This window comes from Perissodus microlepis, chromosome 9, assembly GCF_051167445.1.
Source record: "Perissodus microlepis isolate ML-2025 ecotype Zambia chromosome 9, ASM5116744v1, whole genome shotgun sequence".
NCBI lineage: Eukaryota > Metazoa > Chordata > Actinopteri > Cichliformes > Cichlidae > Perissodus > Perissodus microlepis.
In genome coordinates this window covers 32,972,134-32,996,587 of record NC_140469.1, presented here as the reverse complement: position 1 = coordinate 32,996,587, position 24,454 = coordinate 32,972,134, and the positions used below count along the sequence as shown (strand labels likewise).

The 24,454-nt window shown below is 52.3% G+C and overlaps 2 protein-coding genes across 11 annotated transcripts in view; both read right to left on the bottom strand.

Moving 5' to 3' along the window:
- Positions 1-21,023, bottom strand: part of kmt2ca (lysine (K)-specific methyltransferase 2Ca) — a 48,315-nt gene extending 27,292 nt beyond the window's left edge. For 5 of the 10 annotated variants that reach the window (XM_084940234.1, XM_084940237.1, XM_084940235.1 and 2 more), the window contains exons 1-26: positions 20,463-21,022; positions 16,881-17,111; positions 15,391-15,470; positions 13,917-14,448; positions 13,504-13,683; positions 13,381-13,403; positions 13,213-13,296; positions 13,021-13,130; positions 12,686-12,836; positions 12,442-12,616; positions 12,221-12,335; positions 11,970-12,133; positions 6,935-11,700; positions 6,706-6,852; positions 5,795-6,540; positions 5,615-5,716; positions 4,940-5,062; positions 4,264-4,380; positions 4,052-4,153; positions 3,857-3,961; positions 3,603-3,784; positions 3,160-3,324; positions 2,954-3,063; positions 1,708-1,767; positions 958-1,060; positions 791-882 (exon numbers count right to left, since the gene is read on the bottom strand). In XM_084940234.1, the coding sequence (XP_084796360.1) occupies positions 791-882; positions 958-1,060; positions 1,708-1,767; positions 2,954-3,063; positions 3,160-3,324; positions 3,603-3,784; positions 3,857-3,961; positions 4,052-4,153; positions 4,264-4,380; positions 4,940-5,062; positions 5,615-5,716; positions 5,795-6,540; positions 6,706-6,852; positions 6,935-11,700; positions 11,970-12,133; positions 12,221-12,335; positions 12,442-12,616; positions 12,686-12,836; positions 13,021-13,130; positions 13,213-13,296; positions 13,381-13,403; positions 13,504-13,683; positions 13,917-14,448; positions 15,391-15,470; positions 16,881-17,110 (8,764 nt within the window). In that variant the 5' untranslated portion in view covers position 17,111; positions 20,463-21,022. Of the gene's footprint in view, positions 1-790; positions 883-957; positions 1,061-1,707; positions 1,768-2,953; positions 3,064-3,159; positions 3,325-3,602; positions 3,785-3,856; positions 3,962-4,051; positions 4,154-4,263; positions 4,381-4,939; positions 5,063-5,614; positions 5,717-5,794; positions 6,541-6,705; positions 6,853-6,934; positions 11,701-11,969; positions 12,134-12,220; positions 12,336-12,441; positions 12,617-12,685; positions 12,837-13,020; positions 13,131-13,212; positions 13,297-13,380; positions 13,404-13,503; positions 13,684-13,916; positions 14,449-15,390; positions 15,471-16,880; positions 17,112-20,462 lie in introns of all 10 variants that reach the window. The other 5 variants (XM_084940242.1, XM_084940243.1, XM_084940236.1 and 2 more) reach the window with 4 other exon arrangements.
- Positions 21,024-21,368: 345 nt separating this feature from the next.
- On the bottom strand, positions 21,369-23,824 carry xrcc2 (X-ray repair complementing 2). The gene is made up of 6 exons (XM_084940324.1): positions 23,708-23,824; positions 23,101-23,182; positions 22,978-23,013; positions 22,751-22,900; positions 22,408-22,669; positions 21,369-22,025 (listed from the first exon to the last, which is right to left on the bottom strand). The coding sequence occupies exons 1-6, from the start codon at positions 23,726-23,728 to the stop codon at positions 21,689-21,691; spliced, it is 888 nt and encodes a 295-aa protein (XP_084796450.1). The 5' UTR covers positions 23,729-23,824; the 3' UTR covers positions 21,369-21,688.
- Positions 23,825-24,454: the final 630 nt, after the last annotated feature.

Genomic DNA, 24,454 nt, shown 5'->3' with positions numbered 1-24,454 from the left:
TGTGTATTTTGTGAAACAGAAGAGGAGGATTTGGACCATCTATTCTTTCTGTGCAATTTTATACAAATATTTTGGTTGGATTTTCATACCTGGCTTTATTCCAGTGGGATTCAAATTACCCCATTTACCTTAAATATGATAATGTTTGGAGTGTTTTTGAAAGAAAAGAAAGCTAATTATGGTGTTAATGTGTTATTAATCTTGTGCAAGCAATTTATACATAAATGTTGTTTTTTTAAGACCAAACCAACACTGGCTTACTGGAAAAACGACTTAAACCTTCTTTAGTTAAAAAGAAAAAGGCTGCTTTTTTGTTTCCTTTGTGGAAGATTTTGATTTAGTGAGTTAATCTGTTAAATTATGTGACCCCATCTTTATATTTTCTTTTTCCTATGTATGAAAGTTGCTAATATGTAAGGAATGTTTATTCTCTGAATGTGTAATATATGGTGCATTTTGTTTGTATGTTAATTTTACTAATAAAAAACCCCCCAAAAAACCCCAATGAGAACAGGAAGTCAGACAGAATCACTTTCAAAATAAGAGCCTCTGAAAAGACTGAATGACCTCCTTTGATCTGATGCTGTAACGTCAGAGAAGAAACATGAACCTGAAGGCAGCTCAGCTGGGTCAAAGGTCAGCGGTCCAGCGAACTTGGCGTGACCTCGAGCACAACACGAACTTGCTCGTGGCTAAAACACGCTTCAGCCTGCAAAATGAATCCATGCAGGTCACACGTTCAGGTGAGAAACTCCACACCTGAGCGAGCGTAACGGTGAGCGCGACTGACCTCTGCCGTGGTCCAGCTCGGCGTCCGCTGGGGTCTGCAGGACGGACACGCTGTTCTGGTTGATGATCCTCAGCTTCAGTTTGGGTTTACACCTGCAGACAGGAAGCAGAGCGTCACGCCCGCCCACATCGACCTGACGGCGCAGCACGAGAGGGCGGCGGCCTTACCTGCGCCACCTGCGCGGGGACGTCAGAGGTTCGACCAGAGACTGCAGGTGAGACAGGCCCGACTCGGTCAGGCAGACCCCGTCCTGAGTGTACGTCTTTGAGTCTGCAAACAGACACGATTTTCACTTCATCAAACAGCTTTGCTTGGATCAAAGCGCTCAGACGGAAACGTTCTCCAGGAGCACGAACGACCGCCGTCTGACCGCTTTGATCAGAAAACACCAAACTTTCATGACCTCCTGCACGTTATTTGCCCATCCCAGGACCCCCAGTGTGATCCACTTCACTCATGTGTGATGAGCTGCATTTTAAGCTGCTTCAGTTTGTTTCAGATGGGAGAAAAATCAATGCTTTGGATGTTTGGAGACATGAAACAAACCAGAAACTGACATCATCACATCAGGTTCCCTCAGAGCTCGGAGACACTAACATCAATGAAAGGTTCATACGTGAGCTTTACTGCCATCCACAGGGCCGGACTCGACCCTAGGAGGGCCGCTTCTAGCCCCCAAGCCGTATGTTTGACACAAGAAGAAAGCTCCCACGAGGGAGGCTGTTTGGATCGCCCCCTAGTGTCTACAGAGTGAATATCTGCACAGACAAGAGACCATCAGGACTACGACGCGACCCTGGATCCACCTCAGTGGTCGTTTCTTATCAGAGGACAATCTGAGCCTCCAGTGGAGGCGTGGGGGGGCTTGGATTAGAACCACGGGCCGTTGCTTGACTACCACAGAGTGGGGCACTGACCGGGTTCCCTGATCCTGGAGACGATCTGAGCCATGAAGGGCGCCAACGACTCCGTCCTCCCTGAAACAGACACACACGTCAGCCTCAAGCTTCACAACAAGTGTGTGTGTGTGTGTGTGTTAGAGATGGCACGATACCACTTTTTTATGTCCGATACCATACATTTGGATATCTGCTGATACTGATATGAATCCGATATAGTATACAGTGTATCGGTTTTATCAATAAAACTGTTTTTTAATATCTTGCTGCATTTTGTGTAAGTTCATACTTAAGTTTAATAAATTTAAACCTGCACCATCCTCCCTATTCTGCTATTTTAAAGAGTACTTACTAGAAATATTAAACAACCTAACTAATAGGGTTGCCAACTCCCAGCAAAAAAAAAAAAAAAAAAGAAATAAAATAGGGAACCCCCCACCCTCCACCTCATGATGCTTAATCGACGTAATCAACTTTAATTTAATGCAGGTGTAAAAAAAATTGCACAGAAATCAATTATTTTTCTACAATAATTAAATAGATTCAACATCTTTCTTCAACAGAATTGCAGACTGCACAGATGGTTCCCAAAGGAAAAAGTACTACAGCTTACTAGGGTATATTAGACTTAACAGTTACTATATACAGTAATGGACTTCTATACATTTTACATCAGATTAAAACTTTGGTTGTAAGATTCAGATAAATATTTAGTAAAAGCTCGACATTTTAAATGAGAATAAGAAAGAAAAGTATGTCTTTGTGCCCCCAGTCAAAGTCCGGATCTAAATCCAATCGAGAATCTGTGGCAAGATCTGAAAACTGCTGTTCACAAACGCTGTCCAGCTAATCTGACTGAGCTGGAGCTGTTTTGCAAAGAAGAATGGGCAAAGATTTCAGTCTGTAGATGTGCAAAGCTGGTAGAGACAGACCCTAAAAGACTGGCAGCTGGAACTGCAGCAAAAGGTGGTTCTACAAAGTATCGACTCAGGGGGCTGAATAATTACGCACACCTCACTTTGCAGTTATTTATTTGTAAAAAATGTTTGGAATCATGTATGATTTTGGTTCCACTTCTCACGTGTGCACCACTTTGTGTTGGTCTTTCACGTGGAATTCCAATAACATTGATTCATGTTTGTGGCTGTAATGTGACAAAATGTGGGAAAGTTCAAGGGGGCCGAATACTTTTGCAAGCCACTGTGTGTGTGTGTGTGTGTGTGTGTGTGTGTGTGTGTGTGTTCGTGTGTGTGTGTGTGTTCACCGTAGGGGCTGCGTCCGTGCGTCCTGCACAGTGAACAGTCAAATCCTTCGTCAGCAGCGGCCTCCACATCCTCCTCAGTGGTCAGACCCTGACACATAGCGTGGACCCACCTGCATGCACACAGACACACACACACACATTAGCCGATGGTGACCCCGGGCCTGACCGACGAACCCGCCGAGGCCCCACACCTGAGCGGGTGTTACCTGTCGCACTGCTGGCACTGCAGGATGAGGTCGTCCTGCAGGTACGCTCGCTGGCAGACGGGACAGTGGCTTAGGCTGCAGCACGGCCCGCACAGGCTATAGTTACTCTGCCATTCGCAGCGCAGCCCGGGGGAGGCGGAGCCACACTGCACACACCACACACACCTGAGGAGAGAGCAACCAGCACCCGTCAGCTCTTACCTTTCGTGTTATACGTCATGTGATTAGAGTCTGAGCTCTGACAGGCTGAGGGTTGGTGGAACCTCGTGTCCTGTCATGTGACATCAAACATGAGGAAACGCTCTCAGCCAATGTGTTTCTTGGTTGCTATGGTGATATCGTCTCACTCACATGAGGAGACACGTTTAGTCATGAGGGAGGGCTGATCAGATGATCTGACAGACGCCTCCTCGTACACACAGGTGAGCGACAGGTAGACCCACCATTTGCACTTCCAGGCTCCTTTAGGCACCGTGAGGAGGGGCGGGTCCAGGCAGTAGGTATGGTAACTGATATCGCAGTCATCACATAGCAACAGTCGCCCAGGGTCGCTGGCCTCACCGCATGCTTCGCACACCGTGCACTCCAAACAGCGCCACCCTTTGGTCAGAATCACCCGAGTGATCTGCAGACAGCACACTCAAACAGTGAGCCAGGGGGCAGGAAGTAATCAGATTACAGGTAGGCGAGTACTGACCTTTACGTTGACGCAGTAAGGATGGTAACACTGTCCACACTGAGAGCACGCCAACAGCCGACCTTCAGCGCCCTGCCCGAAACTGCCACACACCACACACATGTCCTGCACACACACACACACACACACGGGTTAACTGCTGCATGTCACATGATCACTGCTTACACAAGTGATGTCACACACAGGTGAGCACACCTGTCTGAGGGTGAAGTGGTCCGACGTGGAGAACATCACCACAGTGTTGTGCATCGAGTTCTCCTCGTCCTCCTTTGCTGTGAACGCCTCGACATACGCAGCCTGACACGCACGCACACACACACACACACACACACACACACACACACACAGGTAATCAGTAATCTGTGGTCATTTATCATGGACATATCAGTGTGCAGGTGTGCCCTTACTCCCGGTGACACAGTCACGCTGTCCTGAGTCTTCAGTCGGCTTCTTCCTCTCCCCCCTCTTCCTCCGATGCCGCCTCCTCTGGACCTCCTCCTGCCCGGGAACCCGGAACCACGACCCTGAGGAGAGGAGACAGGCGGGTGGAGGAAGGAGGAGAATTAGGAGGAAATCCATGATGTCACAAAGCTGTCACCATGGAAACACTGGTAAGATCAATTTCAAAACTTCCAAGGAATCAGAGCTGTTCCATTAGTCCCCGAACACCCCACACTCAATTTAGTCACGCTGGCGTTACTCCTCACGGCGCCAGTATAGCCTCTGTGTTAGTCACTTGTATTTACACCCGCCGCTAAAGGTGCCGCCACTCGCACAGTACGGCCACATTAAAATGGCGGGAAAAAGTGACACAATTGTGTGTTAAAAGCAGCTGCAGCCGCCATGGCGTCCTTCTGAGGATTCACTTCCTGAGGACGTCACGGAAAACAAACATGACAGAATGATCAGACCCGCAGGCGCGTTTGATTGGAGACCTTTGCAGCCCAGCAGGGTGGAAGCACACATTCTCTCACACGCACACAGGCAGCACAGCGTGCGCTCGTTTCCCACACCCACAGCAGAGACAGCGTTAGTAAGCTGCTGTTAGTCACAGCCGGTGACAGTTAGGGTGCACTTTTTTACCACTCTCATGCTCCACAGCGGGGAGTCCTGCAGGCGGGGCTTAGGGTCCCACCCTCCCTCCCCCGTGGAATCCTGGGAGGACGAGAGGGGGCTGACCGCCCTGCGACTACTCCAACACGTGCCCTGAATGAGAGGGAGGAGGAGGAGGAGAAGAAGAGAGGGGGAGGTGGGGACAAAATGCAGTAACATAAATGTAACGGCCACAAAATGAAAAAAGAACTCATGACGACACAATGTTACCATGGCAACCACACACACTGGGTATTGACGGCAGCCAACGCGCTGATCGAACAACCTCGATGTGCACAGAACAAACACGCCGCGATCAATGACACGTGTGTGAATGTGTGCACGTCTGTGTGAGGGCGTGTGTCGGGCATGCCCTGCCGGGCTGACAGGTGAGGATGAGGATGAGTATGAAGCACACTGATGGTAACCTGCTTCTCATCACGCCCTTGGAGGTGCGAGCTGATGGAGGCAGGAATAAAAAGCAGCAGCGTTGAGAGCGCTCCTGTGTCGTCTAACTGGCTACAGAACTTGACTATAATGTGTCACTCAGTAGGAGGAGCTTGTTAGAGACAAGAGGTGCAAGGTTTGTTGAATTTCACCTCCAGCTTTTTCTTTTTAACAATCGATATGTAAAGGAAACACACACACACGTCAAAGGTCACCAACCTGTTTCACCCGGGCTCTGCCAGGAGAGAACTTCCTCTTAGAGATGGCAGGCTTCCCCATGCCGATTTTTGGGGTGAGGGAGAGCACAGTGGTGGGAGGAGCCTGAGGTTGCACACAGAACAAAAGGAGAAGTGAAGAGGAGCAAGAGTGAGCGAGGAAGAGGAGGAGGCTGCCGCTTACCTTAGAGAGAGGTGGAGACTCTCTAGCTAGGGGGGAAGTCCTGAGAGAAGGCAAAGGTGGGGTGAGCGGCGGCGGCGTGATGGGCACTCTTGCAGGGGAGGTCTCTGGGGAGGCCTCAGTGGAGAAGGGAGACTGTCTGAGGCGGATGGAGAGGTCATCAGACAGCCGGGGGGAGCAGGGAGGAGGCCTCAGGGTGCGACCCTTCCCTCTGCGCAGGAGCGGCGATGAGGATGGCGAGGACAGGTGCAGGAGGGACGGGGGAGGCGATGATGTCATCAGCTCCATCACCTCTCTGTCTAAAGAGGGGTCCAAGTCCAGCACGGGGCTCACTGGCTCCTCCTCCATGTCTGAGTGCTCCTCAGTGATTGGCTGACCGTCTGACGGCTGAACTCTTTCAGAAAGATCCTCCTCCTCCTCCTGTGAAGGCTCAGCTTGTGATTGGTGCTCATCTTCGGTGGGTTCTGTTACCAAAGCAACAGGTTCATATAGGATCTGTGACTGACCCCCATCACACTCTGATGTCATGTGACAAAGAGGCGATTGGTCCTTCAGCCCCACCGTAAGTCCAAAGTCACCGGGAAGCTTTTCCTCCTGTGGGAGGCCCTCTACAATGGTGGGCTGGGAGTGACGATGGGGGGAGGCCTCCAGGGAGCCAGCTCCCACAGATGGAGGTGATGAGGGCAAAGGGAAGGACACAGGTTGCTGCGTGGGTATGGGGGAGGCGGGGCACTGAGTCTCCTGGACTCCTGCAGAGACACAAACATGGACACATTAGATACTGATGCAGGTTCAGGATCTTCCTGGTTACAGTCACAACGATGGAGCGGGCGGAGCCAGCCTGGGTAAAAGGGAAGTCAATGTAAACATTTAAGAGTTTGGATTGGTTATGTTTCCGTGTTTGCAAAGCAAACCTTTAAGACCGCTGGAGCTACTGGGCAGAACCTTCTGGTTTTGTTCTTCTCCTCCCTCGCTCCTCTCCACAGGCTTCTCCTCTGCTAGGCTCTCCTGTGATGTGTGTTCAGGCTGCTCCTCCTGCTGCTCCTCTGTGCTCAGTGTGTCTGGGTGAACAAAAAGAGCAGATATCCTCAGAACAGATCGTGTGTTAATCGGGAACTTTGAGTCACTCTCCCTCATACTTACCCATGGTGCCATCAGACATCCCTTCAGGTCCAGGACCTTGTTCTGGCTTCACGGGACTAGCAGGACCAGGACTTGGGCTGGTTATTGAGGGAGCAGGGTTAACTGAATCACAAGCAGGACTGGCTTCACAGTGGAACGGGCTGGCAGAAGCAGGTCTGACCCCAGGCTCTGCCTGCACAGGACTCAAGGGACCGGGACCAGGCTCTGCCTGCACAGGACTCAGGGGACCGGGACCAGGCTCTGCCTGCACAGGACTCACGGAGCCTGGACTTGTGGTGACCTGTTTAAAACCTGGATCCATATGAACACCTGTAGAACTTTGACCTGGGCTGTGTAAGGGACTACGCTGAACCTGCAGAGTGTCAAAAGAGACTGTTTGAGAAGGGCTAATCTGTGAGGGGGCGGGGCATGTGGGACTAAGAGGTGCCTCATTGGGAGAGGTTGAGCTAGGCATCGCAGTGTTATCCTGAGTGGGACTAGCATGGACAGGGCTAGCAGGACTCAGACTGGCCTGAGTGTAAGTAGCATCAGTGGGGATGAGGGGGCTTGGTGAGGCAGTGCACTGGTGGTTTTCTTTGGGGACCACTGCAGTACCAGCTGGGGACTGGCTGACTTGGTTCTGACTAATCTGGCTGGGGCTAACAGCAGCTGAGTCGTCGGGTACAGAGGCAGCAGGACTTGTTTGTCTGATACAGTCTGCAGGTTTATCAGCACCCATATCAGGCTGAGCCCCACTGGAAAGAGCAACTGTGTCCACATCAGGACTAGTGGGGCTCAGTGATGCCTCAGTAAGGCTAGTACTACTTTCAGTGTCAGGAGCTGGACTGCGAGGTGGGCTAACACTGGCAAAAGCAGCATGTGCAGGGCTGCTATGAGTTGTGCTAGCTAATGAGGAAGTTTGTGTCTGCACTGGGCCTGAGTGAGCTACTACTACATGAGCAGGACTAGCCTGACCAGCAGGACTAACTGGGCTATGACTGGTGTGAACATCAGCTACACTAGCAGAACAGGGATATGTTTCAGCACGAACAGGACTCCTCTCTGAGCCGGTATCACTCAGTGTACAGTGTGGAGGACTTGAACTACCAGAAGCTGGTGGAGGGCTTGACGGCTGTACTGCAGCCAGGTGTGAAGTACTGAAGGAAATCTGGATATGTGGCCGACTTGACTGACCAGGGGGACTTTCTGTCTCCTGAGCATGCTCATGACCTGACAAAACAATGCCACCGGTGGCTTCTGAGTAAGCAAGGTCAGGCTGAGGACTGTCTGGTTGACTGGGACTAGGTTCTGACTGAACACCATCACTTGGCTGGATGGTAGCTACCTCCATCTCCTCATCCTGACAGGAGGCAAGGTGGATGGGTTCAGCCAGCGCTGCTGATGGGCTACTCTCCCCTGGCACAGGGCTAGGGTGGCCTTCAAGACACATGGTTGGGCTTGTAGGCATCTGGTAAGCACGAGTGGGGCTGGCACAAGCTGAGCTGGCCTGGTTATGTGTGGGGCTAGCTCCTTCAACAACTTCCATGCAGAGCGATGGGGTGTTGTGAAGATTCTGATGAATTAGGCTAGCTGGGGGAGGAGCTTCCTCCATTTCACCGGCACAAGGTGAGCAAGCTAGGCTACTGTGTTTGGCTGAAGTGCTAATGTGAAAAAGGCTTTCTGGTGTCTGGAAATCTAGGACATGAGGGGGACTGGAATGACCGGGACTGAGCGTGCTACTTTCAGGGGGCACTGTGGCCAGGCTAGAGGTGGGGTTAAGGGGAGGAGGGTTATTTTCCAGTGTTTGGCCATCAGGGCTAGAACTCTTTTGCAAAGGGCAATGTTTCAAGGAGTCATGTTGTGTGGCATGGGTGGACTCCTGTGTGAGTGTTGAATGTGCAGCAAGTTCTAAAGTATGTAAGCTAAGCTGTGAAGACCGGAGAGCCTGAGCAGGGCTGGCAGGTTGGGACAGACTGCACCGTTTAGGTCTGAGTGGTGGTGACGATGGGCTACATGGAGCTGAGGCGTATCTTGCTGCCGATGAGAGGTCCTGGTCCAGTGTAGACGTGTCCTGTGCAGCCCCATACTGCAGAGTAGGGCTGCTCAATCCAGGGCTCTCCTGGTCCAGTGTAGATTCAGTGTCCTGTGAGGGGTTCCTCATGCCAGCTTGCACAGGACTATGTGGCACAGGACTACAGTCCATTTGTAGAGCACTGTGCTGAGGCTGTGAGGCTGTGAGGCTGTGATTATGTGATCCACTGAGCTGCATAGCATTGTCCTGTGCAGGACTGTGTGGTGGAAGGCTGCGCCGAGCCTCCTCTGTCCCCAGCTCCACCCTGGGAGGAGTCAGCCCTGATTTGATAGGACTGTGAGGTGAAGGGCTGTGTAGAAAATGTGCAAGGGTACAAGCCGTGGGACCACCCTGTACTGGACTCTGCTGAGATTCTGTGTCCATAAACTGACCCTCTGTGGAATTCTGCTCAGTACTTTTCTCAAGTTCTGCCAGATTAGAGTGAGACTGTGCAGGACTCTGCTGAAGGTGTAATGGGGTCCAGCTTTTCTGGTCATCTGTGGAATCCAAGTGGGATGCTGAGTAACTTTCATGGGCCTCTGCAAGATCAGGGCAAGATGGTGAGGAGCTTATTCTAAACTCTGCCACATCAGGATGGAGCTCTTCTTGATTACGATGGGATGCTGTGTGACAAGAGGGAGATGGCTCGAGTTCTATGACAGAAGGTGCAGTCAAAGGTACAACGTTTTGTTGGGGCTCCATGGGATCAGGATGGGAAATTACAGCACTCTGTGGGAGCTCCGTGACAGATGGTTGAGGACTTTGTGGGGGATGTGCAGTTAAAGGTGCCAAAGGATCAGTGTGAGATTGTGCAGGACTTGACAGGAGTTCTTTGGGAAATGGTGCATTCTGTGGGAGCTCTGTGGAATCAGTGTGAGACAGCACAAGAATGTGCTGGAGCTCTGCTGAAGGTGATGAGGAACTTTGTTCTATGGGAGATGATGGATGACCTTGTTGAAGCTCTGCATTTTCAGATGGTGCAGGACTTCGGAGTTCAAGCGTTTGTAAGGAATTTGGTTGAAGCTCCGTGGAAATAGGCTGAGGTGGGAGCTCTTTGGGAGATGGTGGAGGATTTTGCTGGAGCTCTGTGGGAGATGGTGGAGGATTTTGTTGGAGCTCTGTGGGAGATGGTGGAGGATTTTGCTGGAGCTCTGTGGGAGATGGTGGAGGATTTTGCTGGAGCTCTGTGGGAGATGGTGGAGGATTTTGCTGGAGCTCTGTGGGAGATGGTGGAGGATTTTGCTGGAGCTCTGTGGGAGATGGTGGAGGATTTTGCTGGAGCTCTGTGGGAGATGGTGGAGGATTTTGTTGGAGCTCTGTGGGAGATGGTGGAGGATTTTGTTGGAGCTCTGTGGGAGATGGTGGAGGATTTTGTTGGAGCTCTGTGGGAGATGGTGGAGGATTTTGTTGGAGCTCTGTGGGAGATGGTGGAGGATTTTGTTGGAGCTCTGTGGGAGATGGTGGAGGATTTTGTTGGAGCTCTGTGGGAGATGGTGGAGGATTTTGTTGGAGCTCTGTGGGAGATGGTGGAGGATTTTGCTGGAGCTCTTTGGGAGATGGTGGAGGATTTTGCTGGAGCTCTGTGGGAGATGGTGCAGGGCTTTGCCAGAGCTCTGTGGAATCAGGCCATGATGGTGCAGGATTTTGGAGCTCTTTAAGCATTTGTAAGGAATTTGGTTGAAGCTCCATGGAAACAAGTTGAGATGGGAGCTCTTTGGGAGATGGTGGAGGGCTTTGCTGCAGCTCTGTGGAAAAAGGGTGCGATGGTGTAGGACTGTCTGGGAGTTCTTTGGGAGACGGTGCAGAAAATTGTTGGTGTTCTACAGGAGTAGGCGAGGAACTTTGTTGGAGCTCAATGGGAGATGATGCAGGACTTTGCTGGAGGTCCTTGAGAACAGGGCTAGATGGTAAAGAACTCTTCAGAAGGAGTTCAGCAGAAGGAGGGAGCTCTGTAAGAGCTAGTGAGGAACTTTGCTGGACTGCCACAGGATACGGGTGAGATGGTGGAGGACTTTGTTGGAGCTCTGTGGGATCAGTTTGACATTGTGAAGGGCTTTGTTCCAACTCCATGCTCCATCCACTTTGTGGGAGAACTTTGGGAGTTTCTAGGAGTTTGGCAGAAACCGGGTGACATAAAAGACTTTCTTGGAGTTCTGTGGACTTTGGGAGAATTGGTGGAGGACTCTGTTGAAGCGTGGCTTCAGGCTGAGATGATACAGAACTTCCTTGGAGCTCTGTGGACTCAGGGAGAACTGGCAGAGAACTCTGTTGTGTCTCCATACCCTCAGAATGAGACGATAGAGGACTCTGTTGGGGTTCACTGGCTTCAGGGTGAGATGTTGTAGAACTCTGTTGGAGCCCTGTAGACTGAGGAAGAACTGACAGTGGATTATTCAGGAGCTCCTGGGAGTCGGTGTGAGATGACGTAAGACTTGGTGGTGATGGTGCACTGAGGGACTTTGTTGTTCTCTGTGGCGGCTCCTCAGGGACGAGTTGACCAACAGGACTGGCCGGTGGAGCCTCTGTGCACGTTGAGACCGATGGCTGTGGAATGCTACTGGGTGGAGTCTGTGAGGGGCTAAGGGCGGCAGCTGATGCCAATGTGGGACTGTGTGGGTTTGGCTCCTCCTGTTGAGGTCTGCACGTGGAGCAGATGTACACTTCGGACCCCACCTTGCCCTCCCCGGCCTGGATGATGCAGTCTGCATGGACAAACCTGCAAAACAAAATAGTTTTGTTGTTTTCTCTTCATCACTGTCAAAATAAAAGCATATTTTAATAAAAGCTACCACCAGTGGTTTTAAACCTTTGAGACAGCCCCCCAGAGAGGCCCACAGAGGCCGTGCAGTGAGGGCACAAAAGTAACTTAAGTTCATATATGAGAACCACTGGATTCCTGTTTCACAATAAAAGCCATGTTGGTTCTCTTCAGTTCAGGGATTTTATTGTGAAGCAGCCTCAGTGAAACAGATGGTGCTCGTGTACCTATAGCAGCAGACACAGGTGACGCACTCCTGTGGTGTGTAGAGGTCGGGGGTGTGGCCACAGAGAAGGCAGGGCAATGCTGGGTCACACGACTCACACAGAAACAGGTGATTGGCCCACTGGCCTGATGACCTGACACCACAGCGGCAGCAGACTCTGCAGTTCTGGAGAAGATGAGGGGTGGGAGGGGTTTGTGAGGGTCATCCAAAGTTCAACACACAGCAGTGTGTGTACGCGTGTGTTTATCTCACCTTGCAGCTCCAGCCGGTGCTCGGCGTGTGATCCAGAGGTGGTGTGAGACAGTGTGTGTGGTAGGCTTTATCGCAGCGCTGACACACCAACAACGCAGCTTCATCGCCTTGCAGCCTGACACACAGAGAGCACAGGTGGAGGTTCACATTGAGGACACGCCCTCTTTACTCCATCTTCAAATACCTGCTCACCCCAGTCAATAACTCTGCATGTGTGTTACCTGCAGCTCTGACACACTCGACACTGAGGACACTGCCAGCCGGCCCGGCAGAAAGGGGAGGGGGCCACAGAGGGGTCCACGCAGCTGCCATGGTAACGGTTACCACAACAACAGCACATTAACAGGCTGCCAAGCTCACCGCCGCCAGAGCACAGAGCACAGGGTGGCGAGGACCCTGAGGAGACATGATCACGTCACGTTATGACATCACAACCTCACACCTGCTTCAGTCAGCGTCTCTTACCTGCGTGTGCGTGTCTTGTACACAGTGTGCGCCTCTGGTTCCAGTCCAGGTGGGCTCCGGCAGCAGCAGCGCAGGGGAAGTGGTAGCACCGCCCACAGTCCATCTCCTGACAACGCAGCGAAGCTCCGAGCTGCCGGCAGAACACGCACACCTGGACAGGTGAGAGATAGATGGGGTTTAGGGAGGAAACTGTGGGTAAACCTTTGTATTCTCCTATTTTTATTTCAGTCTGACTCACAGACCCAGGAACCGAGCGCTTCAGCTGATGCACAATATTCATCTACCTGAGCTACACAAGGAGGAGGGGCTACTGACCAGACGCCGTGAAAACCCACCTGTGTGCTTCCTGTGTCGATGGCTTTGTCCACGTAGAGCAGTGATTGTCCCTCGCCTCGACACACCCCCTCTGACCAAGTGGCACACTGCAGGTGAGCACAGCACTGACCTGTACACGCACACACAGAGGAGGTTTAAAACACACACACACACACACAGAGAACAGGAGGCGGAAGAGGAGGAGGAGGTACCTGTGGGGTCAAACAGTGATTGGACGTTGATGTCATGAGGAAGGCCGATGGGTCCAAGCTGCTTAAGGAACTCTGAGGAAGACTCTGAAACACCAGCACACAGTGAACAGTCAAACATCAACAACAGCGATCAGGTTGGAACTGTTTCAGTGAACGGAGAGTACTCACCACACTGTTCTGGACTGCAGCACCTGCGCGCGCACACACACACACACACACACAGGTCTATGGTTAGCTCGTGACTGTGGTGTCTCTGGAAGGAGAGGGGAAAGAGGAAGTGATGTCACTTACGTGGCCGGGGCTTGGCTGCCGCGGTAGCAGTGGTCGTGGCAGTCGTTGTCTCGGTCGGAGGAGGCGCGGCGATTGAGGATGTGGAGCGGGATGTAGCCGGGCGTCGGGCCGAACACCACCAGCCGGCCCTGGCCCAGAGGAGGCTCGTCGCCGTGGTAACAGAAGGCACACTGCTTCAGCCTGGGGAGAAAAAAACGATGCGTTCAGGAGGTGAGGCGTCACCTGACAGATGACACAGACATTTATCTGCTTGTGACGAATCAGGTTCATCACAAAGTCACGTCAGATCTTGGAAATACTCTGAATCGTCTGACCGGAGACACATTAAATCTGGAGACTTTCAAAACAAAAGCCTCCTCGGTTTGCCTGCTGAGTGCCGTTGTGGGTGTGCAGGGCGGTCCACGAGCACTCACCTTTTTTTGGTGTGTCCCAGGCTGGGGGTGGGCGAGCCCCCGGAGTCCTCCGACAGAGACCGCTGGAACAGCGGGGACAGCGAGTCCTCGTCCTCCAACCGCAGACAGGGGGACACTGGAGGACTGGAGCGGGGACTGACGGCCGGACTCTGCTCCACGGGGCCGGCCCCGTCCTCCTCTACTTCTATGGGAACCAGGCTGCAGTCCACATCCGTAGGGGTGGGGCTGTGACTCGGACTGGGCCGGTCTTCCTCCACAGTATCAGGATCAGGATCAAGATGATGGGATTGGGATGGAGGGCTGGAGGGGGGGAGAAGAGGGCTAGAGGCTAGGGGCGGAGCCTCTGAGTGGAGTCTGTCCTCCACCTCCCCCTCCTCCTCCTCAGCACTGGGAGCCAGCTCAGGGTCGGGGGGCACCGGTCCTGGATCCGGGTCAGGATCAGGACTGGGCTCGTCCTGGGCAGGTTCAGAGCTTGTTTTGGATTTTCTCCTGGAGGTGGAGCGCTGCCGCCGTGTGGTCTGAGCCTTCACCTCTGTGGACACGCACACACGCGCGCGCACACACACACACACAGTCACAAACATATGCAGGACACAAGAGGTGCATTGTGGGTAACATAGGCACCATCACACGTTCTTAATCTCCAGCATGACACCATGTTTTACGTCAGAGCGGGTGAACAGCACTGGTGGAGGTGTAGATGTCCTCGTGTGGGCGTACCTGAGCAGGTGAGGTTCAGGCTACGTCTGCACGTACACGACGTTTTCGATCACTGAAAACTGAGATTTTTAAAAACTCTGTTTTTGTGTTTACATGTGGATGAGGAAAACAGAGATTACTTACACAACGTCAAATGTTTGCATCTTTTTTGACGTCATGCAGTGCGCCACATTATTGTTTACATGAGACGAATTTTTACAATGGTGGATAGAAACAAAACGTTGCTGTTAATCTGACTGTCTGCAGTTTTTACACACTCACACAAAGACAGACAGGCGTCAGAGTGAACTTCTCCACCCAACACAGACGCTCTCTCAGCCCAAATCCTGACATCGGTTTTGATTAAATTTAAATGTTTTAAATTAGAACGTATGTGTGCTGTGTGCATTTTGTTCAATCCTGAGTTGTGAGTCTACACCAGCTAAAATACTGTTTTTGGTTATTCACATTTGAAACACAAAATTAGCTGCCTTTCAAGAAAAACAAAAACTTTTCAGAAGTCCTTAAAACCCGTTTACTCTTTCCCTCCCAGGCTTCTTGACTTCTGATTGGCCAACATTTGTACACGGCTAGGATTTGGCATGTTCTTGACAACATTTGACTGCGTTTTTGGCGTTTACATGTGGACAGGATTCTTTTAAAAATGGAGAATCTCAGTTTTCAAAAATAGTCGTGTACGTGTTGATGTAGCCTCCAACACTCAGACCTCGTAGCCTCAAACACAGACACTTTACATCCAGCTGGTTCTACACACCTGTCTTCTGGAGGGGCTTCTTCTCTGTGGCATCCATGCTCTCTTCATCCTCTACCTGAGCTCGTCCTCGGCTCCGCCCCCTGCATGCACGCACGCACGCACGCACGCACGCACGCACACACACACACACACACACACACACACACACACACACACACACACACACACACACACACACAGAGCAGTTAGAGGTTAACACAGTGAAGGAACAGCATTAACCCTCTGGATCCTCCTCCAGCTGTGTCCCCATTGAAGCCATTGCAGCACATCTGGATCCCTTCGATGTGAGCGCCATGCCTGACTTGTGTGTTACAGCAGGAGGAGATCAGCTGCTGCGTTACATCATCACCCGACTGAAACGAGCATCACAAAATTAAAAAAAGAAAAAAAAAGAAAATGTCAATGAAATCAGGAAAACAACATTTAGCACCCGACGCTGCTTTCTGACAGCTGTTTGACTCCGCCCACAGAAACAAGGACGGCGTTGGCTCCTCAGACAGCTGCCTGAAGGTCCTGATGAAACGCACGTGTAGCCCAGCAGGTCACAGCTGAGACTCACGACTGCTTTAACCGCAGAGGCCCGATCAGCCTGTGGCGGTGAGGGTCCTCACAAAGACAGAATTACAAACGTGTGTGTGTATTCGTTCTAAGCAGTTGGCTAATGAGCATCAGGAAACACCTGAATCAGGTAAACATGATGACATCACAACAGAGATCTGTGTGTGTGGCAGGAGGTAAAACCAGGAGCCAGCACGTGCCCCCTGTCAGACTTCTCCTCCCTCGTTACCCAGCATGCAACTCAACTACTTCCTCTCCAACACACACACACACCCCTGTATATTTGTCTCTGTGAGGACTCTTCCCTCCACAGACTGAATCTAAGCAGCAAACACACACAGTCAAAGTTTCAGGACCTCCAGCATCACTTCCCCTGCACTGAGTGTGGATCAGGTCCAGGCTCGCCCTGCTGGAGCAGATGATTCTGGGTCCACCTCAGGCGATCTCGCTGCTAGCTTCCACACATTTCTGACCCTCTGACTCAAACTCCAGACCTCTGATGTGCTTCTGTCCTAAAATAAGGAGGCTGTTACTCAGTTACTCTGAAGTGAAAATGGAGCGCGGTGGTTTCTAAACACAGTTAATGTCGTGCTTTTACATCATCGCCGTGCTGCAGGTGGCGTTAGCCTCGTGGGACCACACAGAGCTGTTGCCGAGCTGCTCGGCCTTCTTACAGGTGTCGATTGTGGCCTGCGGTGGTCTGCACCATGTTGGATCAGGAACGTGAAGCTCTAAAACATCAGTGCTGACCCTGCTCTGACTCCAGGATCCTCCCCTCTGACTCACCTGCTTCATTTATGCAGAAATACCAAACATGCTGCTGCTAACCTGCAGCCCACGTGGTTCAGCTGGAGGAGGCACCACGGATCAACCTGCTGCAGGAACAGGTGAGCACACCTGAGCACACACTCACATCACACCCACACACTTACTTCTTTCTTGATTTTGGGGGCGGAGGGGGAGGAGGTGGTGGAGGAGGAGGCGGGGCAGCAGGTCCAGAGCGCCCGCTGCTCCCATCTTTCCGCGGTCGCCCACGGGGCCGCCTCTCAGGGGCGGGGCTAGAAGCAGTGGCTTTGGCCAGCTGAGCGCTGCGGCCGGCCCGAGTGACGGGAGGGGGTGGCCCTCTGTCCCGAGGCTCCTGAGGCTGAGCCTCAGATGGCATTCTGGGTAAAGAAAGAGAGAGAGGTGAGGAACAGGGTGGAGCTGGGATTTATGCTTCCCCTTTAAACCCACACTACACATAAGCCACGCCCACAAACCCTCTGAAACCTACACCCTAACCTGACTGCAGCCCGCCACCTCCTTCCTCTTCTACTGTTACTTTTGCGACAGGAAGCTGGAAGAGAACAAATAAACAAGAGAAGAGAAACTGTACCGCCCCCTGGTGTTTGGGCGGTGAACTGCGGAACACAGACGCTATAAACTCAGGACAGCCGCACAGCCACCAGGTGTGTCACCTGTATGTGGTACAGTGTGTTCACACAGGAGCGCAGCTGATGCATAAAACAAGTCTCCTCACGTGAACGCTCCGCTCCACAGCTGACCTGCTATTCCACACGAGAACAAACCTCACAAAGTTTACAAAGCTGATGTAAAGGACTCAAAACTTTCAGGCACGACAACGCACAGACACACACAGGTCACACACAGCCAGATGTTGGACACCTGCAGGGACTCCCCCAGGAAGAGCAGCAGCTCGGTGTGTGAGGTCACACAGAGAGGGCGCGCTGTGCGTCCTCTGAGCTCAGGTGAAGTACAGACGCCACGAGGACGATTCAGCAGCTCCTAAACGCTGCGCGACCAAACTTTAGGATCAGGTGACTGCATAGCAACAGTAAGTGACGCTCAGGTGTGCTGCATTAACACACCTCAGAGGTCAAAGGTCAGACTGTTCGCAAAGCCTCCTACAGAACGAGGAGGACGTGAACAACGATGGGAGGAGCTAACCAATACCAGCACGGTGCACAGCAAGCTACAGACTCTCCCACAACTTGTAGTAAGGAAGTTCTCAAGAACCAATCAGGAACACAGAGTTTTCCATAGCATTTCCATAGCGACCGGTGTCTGGGCCTCGGTAAGCTAACCCTGCAGCGCTGATGGTCACGTGACTGCAAACCCTCCACACGCAGACACGCTCAGTTTAAACCTCGAGCTTGTGATTCACACAGCCGCCGCCACATGCCCTCGCCGCCACACTCTCCCGTCTGTTTCTCTGCCCATTAACAGCTATGGCGCCATCATCGCACACGGGTGTAAGCGGCCCACGTAGCGCCGCTCAGCTCACCCTAAAGTCAGAACGGCAGGTGTAAGTGGTGTTTGAAGCAGCAGGTGAGGTTAAAGCGGGCCGAGGAGCGACTGTTACTGTCAAGAAAAGCTTCCTCAGTGACACCGGCCGCGCTGAACCTCTGCCAGGCGCCACACGGTCCCCTATAAACCACTTCCTGTGAGCTGCCAGAGGTGCGACTACGTTGTGTCTCTCTGAGTGTGAACAGAAACAAAAACTGATGCACCCGCCTGGACCAGAACGAAGCCGCCACCACCTCACAGCAGCTCATCCAGCCACTCGGGCAACATGAAGCTGAGCGACCTTTGACCCTGTCTGCCTGTTGATCAGTGTCACAGCATCCTGCGTTGTTAAAGGACCCTGAGACAGGTGCTGCCATCTGAGACGCTCCCGTGGGACATTTCGTTGTTTTTACTCGACGATCATTAAAAATGTTTTTATTCTGAGGAGGTACACTCAGCTGTGCCGCTGTCGGGTGGAGGCCAGCACCACCCTGTCTCATTGCAGGAAACCCCACTAACCAGACCTGGTTTCAGTCTGACGCCGCTGCGGCTCAACGATGGCGCAAACCATAACCGGGATTATTTTACTCACTGACCTAATTTGGATTATTTACCGTGGTCACCTGAACTTTATTAAACCTGGAAGGACAAACGGGGACACGCAGAGGACGGCAGGCCCAGACTAGCCTCATTGCAACCAACCGGAACCCAGATTACTGATCCTGAGGGTCCTGCCCCCTCACGGAGACAAATCAGCCTCGGTAAGTGTTGCCGCATGGCAAGCTGCAGAGACTCAAAGCCAACAGCCGCACAGGTGCTCACTGAGAAGTTTGAACCTTCATTTCTGTGAGCTTCTGTTCCGCTCAATGACCTGTGATCACATGCCCTCCAAACGTCCAATCAGGGGTGGGAAGAGCCCAGCTGGCTCGAGCTGAACTAAACAGCGAGTGCATCTGAGCTTCTGCTGAGGAACGAACACAGTGATCATCTCCACAAAATCACAGCTGACATTAAAACACAATTAACCTCTAACGTCCACGCTTCCTGTCCGACGGGCGGCGGGGTCCCTTCAGCTCGGCAAACATGGCAGAAAAGCAGCTGAGGAGGAGCTGCAGCACACACGGCACGGAAACATGGCTTTACGGCGCCGTTTAGTTCAGGCACAGGAAGTAAACAAAAACACAAGCTCATCTTTAATCCCACTGGCTGATTAGCTGCGTAGGCGGGCAAACATCTATGTCCAGGTGAATTCACCATCAAGCGCAAGAGACATGTGGCATGTTTGAAGTTTAAGGAGAATATCTCGTGTTTGTGGATGCTGGTCTCATTTTTGATCCACGCCACCAACAGCTGCCTGACCTGTGGACCTCCACCTTAGACTGTAAACTACACCTGTCTCCATATTCTGACTGTTTACAGACAAACAGATCAATCAATCAGTGAAAACTAACCAGCAGATGATCTGATTGACTCGATCAGCACCTGTGGGATTATTGGAACCAGATTAGGTTTGAATCTCGGATGGAACAGGTACAGGTGAGCGCTGCTGTTGCCTGTGTAGGTATTATCCCTCTGCTCTGTGTGCCAGCTCCAACATTAATGTAATCCAGCTGTTTAACCCGGGACCGATGAGGTGCAGCTCTCTGGTGTCAGCTGGTCAGAGTACTCACCTGCACAGGTGCACAGTGTTTACAGTGTGCTGACTAAACGGACCTAGTGCATATTTTGGTGTGTTTTTCACTTTTCTAGCTGCTGTGCGTGTACCTGCCCAGGTGTGCCGCTGGACACCAGGTGAGAGCTCAGTGTTGTGTCTGGTGAGGTTAAGGTTTCAGGTGAGCCTCGCTGGGTGGCTGTGTGTGGGTAACCTGCTGGTTAGCATGCTAATAAGCTCGCCTGTCACAGCGGCCGTGGAGCCCGGTACTGCCGCCTGTGATCCCGCTCACAGCCCCACACGCTCGGTGCGGCCTCGGTGAGGGTACCGAGAGCCGTTCGGTGGTTCTAACTCGCTGTTTAAAGGCTTTCCTCCGGCCCGGAGCGGCTAGCGCTTAGCCGTTAGCTCGCTCGGACCGCCCAGTTGACTGATCACTTCTCTGTTAGCGTTAGCGTGCAGGCTAGCTGTTAGCAGCCCGGTCCGCGGCGCGCTAGTGGCGGGTCGGGAGCGGCGGCAGGAAGCGGGCCGTTTAGCGAGCCGCGGGAGTGTCGAGAGAATAGGGAAGAAGCGTCCTTACTGATTCGATGCAATTCTCTTTTTCCTCTCCAGCTTTCAGCCAACTTAGAGCGACGACTTCAAAGCCAGCAGCGAACTTCTGCCAACCTCAGCCTCCGTTTGACACGCCTGGCACGGCCGGGTCTCCGGCGGGACATTCCCGGCGGAGCACGGAGGGGAAAGCGCGGTTTTTACTCCGAAAACTGGCGAAAAATTAAAGTTGAAGCGGTCGCTCCGTCACGGAGGCCATGTTTGGGAGCAACCGAACCACCGCCTGTCAGTGCCAGCAGAGGAAGTAGGCCCCGCAAAACACGTCCCGCCTCGCCGGGCCGCACGCTCCCGTCAGACCCAGACACGGGCGGCGTGTACCGAGGATCGGCCTGTGAAAAGTGCCGGTGTGCAAGCCTCCACGCGGGCACCGGGAATATTTGTTTGTGTTGTGTAAAAAGTGTGCCTGACCCCGCGGAGGGATCAGTTGGAGGACTGCTCTGGTGAAGCGGCTCTGTCAGCAGACCTGGAAGTCCCGGAGCGGAGCGCGAGGATCCGGACCGCGCCAGGCACGTGCCCGAGCACGGAGCAGAGGGCCGGGGTCAAGGGTCAGGTTAGTGTCGACCCGAGAGCGCCACGCCTGCAGGAAGAGGTTCCGGTTATTAGCCACTAAAGTTTAAAAGAGCCAAACTGTCCGTGACAGTGACGTCATCACCCTCATCACAGGGATGCTGACGGTGGTGGGCGTGTCTGTCTTGGATAACTGATGGTTATGATCGCTGTTTCATGTATTATGAATGTCAGACAGGAGAGAATAAGCTCCGCCCACAGTACCAGTATACCTGACAGCACCTGGAGCTGACGCCACACCCACCTCAGTTATTATTAATTAATTAATCTACAATCTGCTGATGAGTCTGAGTGGAAACAAACACACAGGTCACAACATACATGTCCAGTTTATTGAACACAAACACTAATGCTGACCCTTTGGCCCCTAACAATGACCTCATCCTGACCCCACCCCCTCCATTTTCCCTGTACAGTCCCACCTGTGCAGCTCATTACAGTCTGCTCCTGTTTCCACTGTGGGCCAAGCAGCAGTCAGAGCACAGAATCAAATCACACAGAAAAACACGCAGATGAAGTAAACGGAGTCTGTGCTGTGAGGGGCGTGTCTGCGGCGAGGGCTCAAATGTGATTGGTCCCTCAGCCAGATGACGGACATCTCCCTGATCCATGATTGGACCAGAGTCTGAGTTACTGACGTGCAGCACATTTGTTCTCCTCCGACGCCGACAGGAACTCCACTCCTGCCTCCGTCACACAGAAGGAGCTGCTCCAGGAGGCCTTGACCCTGGAAGAGAAGGTGGTGCAGTGGACGGTGAAGATCTGCTGTCTCCTCTGCTCCTGGTCGTGTCCTCCTTCGGCAGCCATGTTGTTTCCTGGCTCCTGCCTGAAGCACAGCAGCCGGTGGGTCACCAGCCTCTGCCAGGAGCGGCAGAGGTACGACCGCTCGGAGTCTGAGGAGGAGGAGGGGGGGACGCCGGGCCTCCTGATGGCGTGACAGGTGGCGAAGACAGTAATTCTGTAATCCCTGTGGAGTAGGAGGAGCCAAAAATCAGAAAATTAGTGAGCCAGAGTCCAGAACAGAACCACCACAGGCTCCACTCAGGCCCGGTATTTGACCCAGCAAAACACGAACAAACCAACATTTTACACAAACACTTGTCAGAGCGTGAGCGATTGACCAGCCAACACCCTGACCTACGGTGCTGACACTGCAGTTTGACCACCAGGGGGCACTCAGCACATGTGTTTGTTTGGCGTACCTGAAAGAGAAAAGCTGCGCACGTGACCGTGATCATATCAGAGCTCAGCGGAAGCCTTCAGAGTGGTGGTGATGTCACGCAGCGCACTGTAACGCATGACCTGCGAGCAGCCTGAATCAGTCTAACTCCAGGATACGGTGGACCCACCTGAGCAGGCGTCCCAGCAGCTCCGCACACCTGCTGAGCTTCTCCTCCTGTTTGGTGTAGCTGGCCCCACCCTCGCAGCGATCCACCCAATAAAACGCAGAAATGCTGTCTATGAGGATGAGCGCCAGGGTGGGCCGTGATGACAAGGTGGTCTCCAGGAAGTGGAGGGTGAGGAGGAGCTGTGAGGAGGAGTAGCAGTGAACAAACAGGAGGCGGGACAGACATGAGCGCAGCGCCGCCTCGTCTGCTCCGGCCAACAGCGCTAAGGACCCGGAGAGAAAGGGTTAGTGTGTAACTTCCTGTTTGTGTGTGTGTGTGTGTGCATGCGTGCGTGTGCATATACCTGCGCTCAGTTTGCTGTCCAGGATGCTGACCAGGTGTAACATGTCTAGGCTGTAGTCGGTGTCCACAAACACCACATCCACCTCCAGACCCCCAGCTGCCTCCGGCAGCACGCAGCGGCACAGCAGGTGATACAGCAGCTCCGTCTTACCTGAGCAACACACACACACACACACAGAGTTTACATCCAGGTTAAAGGTGGAGGCACTTCCTGCATCGTGAACTCACCTGTGCCCTCCAGCCCAAACAGCTCCACCACTGCACCTGAGAGCAAGAAACAACACATACAGTGAGACAGTCACTTGACTGACAGCATGTGTCAGCTATGAGTGGGTGGGCGTGGCCAGTCACCTTGGTCGGGTCCTCCGTCTTCCGGAAACAGACGAGGCTCAATATCCTTCAGGCAGCGCCGTGCCTCCAGACGAGCTAACAGCTGACAAGACGCACACACCGTTACACTCTGCTCCAGGATATACACTCTGCCATATTACACACTGCTCCAGGATATACACTCTGCCATATTACACACTGCTCCAGGATATACACTCTGCCATATTACACTCTGCTCCAGGATATACACTCTGCCATATTATACAGTGCTCCAGGATATACACTGTACCATATTACACTCTGCTCCAGGATATACACTGTACAGATCATTACACACTGCTGCAGCACGTAGACTGTACCACACTACAAACTAAACACGTGTTTTGAGGCCAGAGTTTCCGGCAGCATCTCCAGCTGTGCAGAGCTCTGCTCAGTGAAGGTCACAGCAACACACCTGTACCAAACTCGAACAGGTAACTGTCTGTTTTCGTCCTACATCACTTGAAAGCAGACACACACCCTCTGACAGTTACCGTCACGCGGTGCTAACAGCGCTCTCACACAACGTCATTCTCGCTAACAGCGCGGTCACGTGACACACAGGCAAACACGGGCTTCGGTTTCTCACCTGAGCGCCGCTCTCGCTCATCTCAGCAGAGCTCCTTCTCCTTCGGGACCCGCCACGGCTGTTTTGAACTGACTTCCGGTTTCCGCCATATTGCGACCTCCACAGCAACCGGAAACACGTGACCTCCACAGTAGCCGGAAACATAACTTCAGTTAAATCGACTTTGACAGGGAAAACTAAATTGTGTTTTTGTTACTATTGATGCTGCTGAAAAATAAATTTGGTTCTAAGTGTTCTAACACTCTGGGTTTATTTAAAAAAAAAATCAACATCCCTTCAGCTCGTTTGTGGCCATGTGGCCATGTTTTGTCAACGCGAGAGTTGAGCCTCGGGTGTGAAATGTATGGTTTTCAGGGTTTTCCTCGGTTTCCCTGGGTCTTTTCCCGTGTTGTAGTTGTGTGTCTTATTTTGAAAGGATTATTTACGCGTTACCATAGCGCCCAGAGAGCATTAAGGGGCAGAGAGGAGGATGTTACTCTCAATGTTGTTGGCGCATTTCAGGAGGACGCTGCTAATAAAATTACACAATTACACAGCTGAATTCGCATTTATTATATTTACAAAATACCACAGTTTTTGTCTTTGTCTGTATTGTTTTATTTTGTTTTATTTATCCGCAACACCTTAAAGTCCGGTCCGTGAAAATATTGTCTGACATTAAACTGGACCGTGGTGCAAAAAAGGTTGGGGACCGCTGCTGTACAGCACAGAGTGCGTTTAGCTTGTCAAATTTACATAAATCTTCGA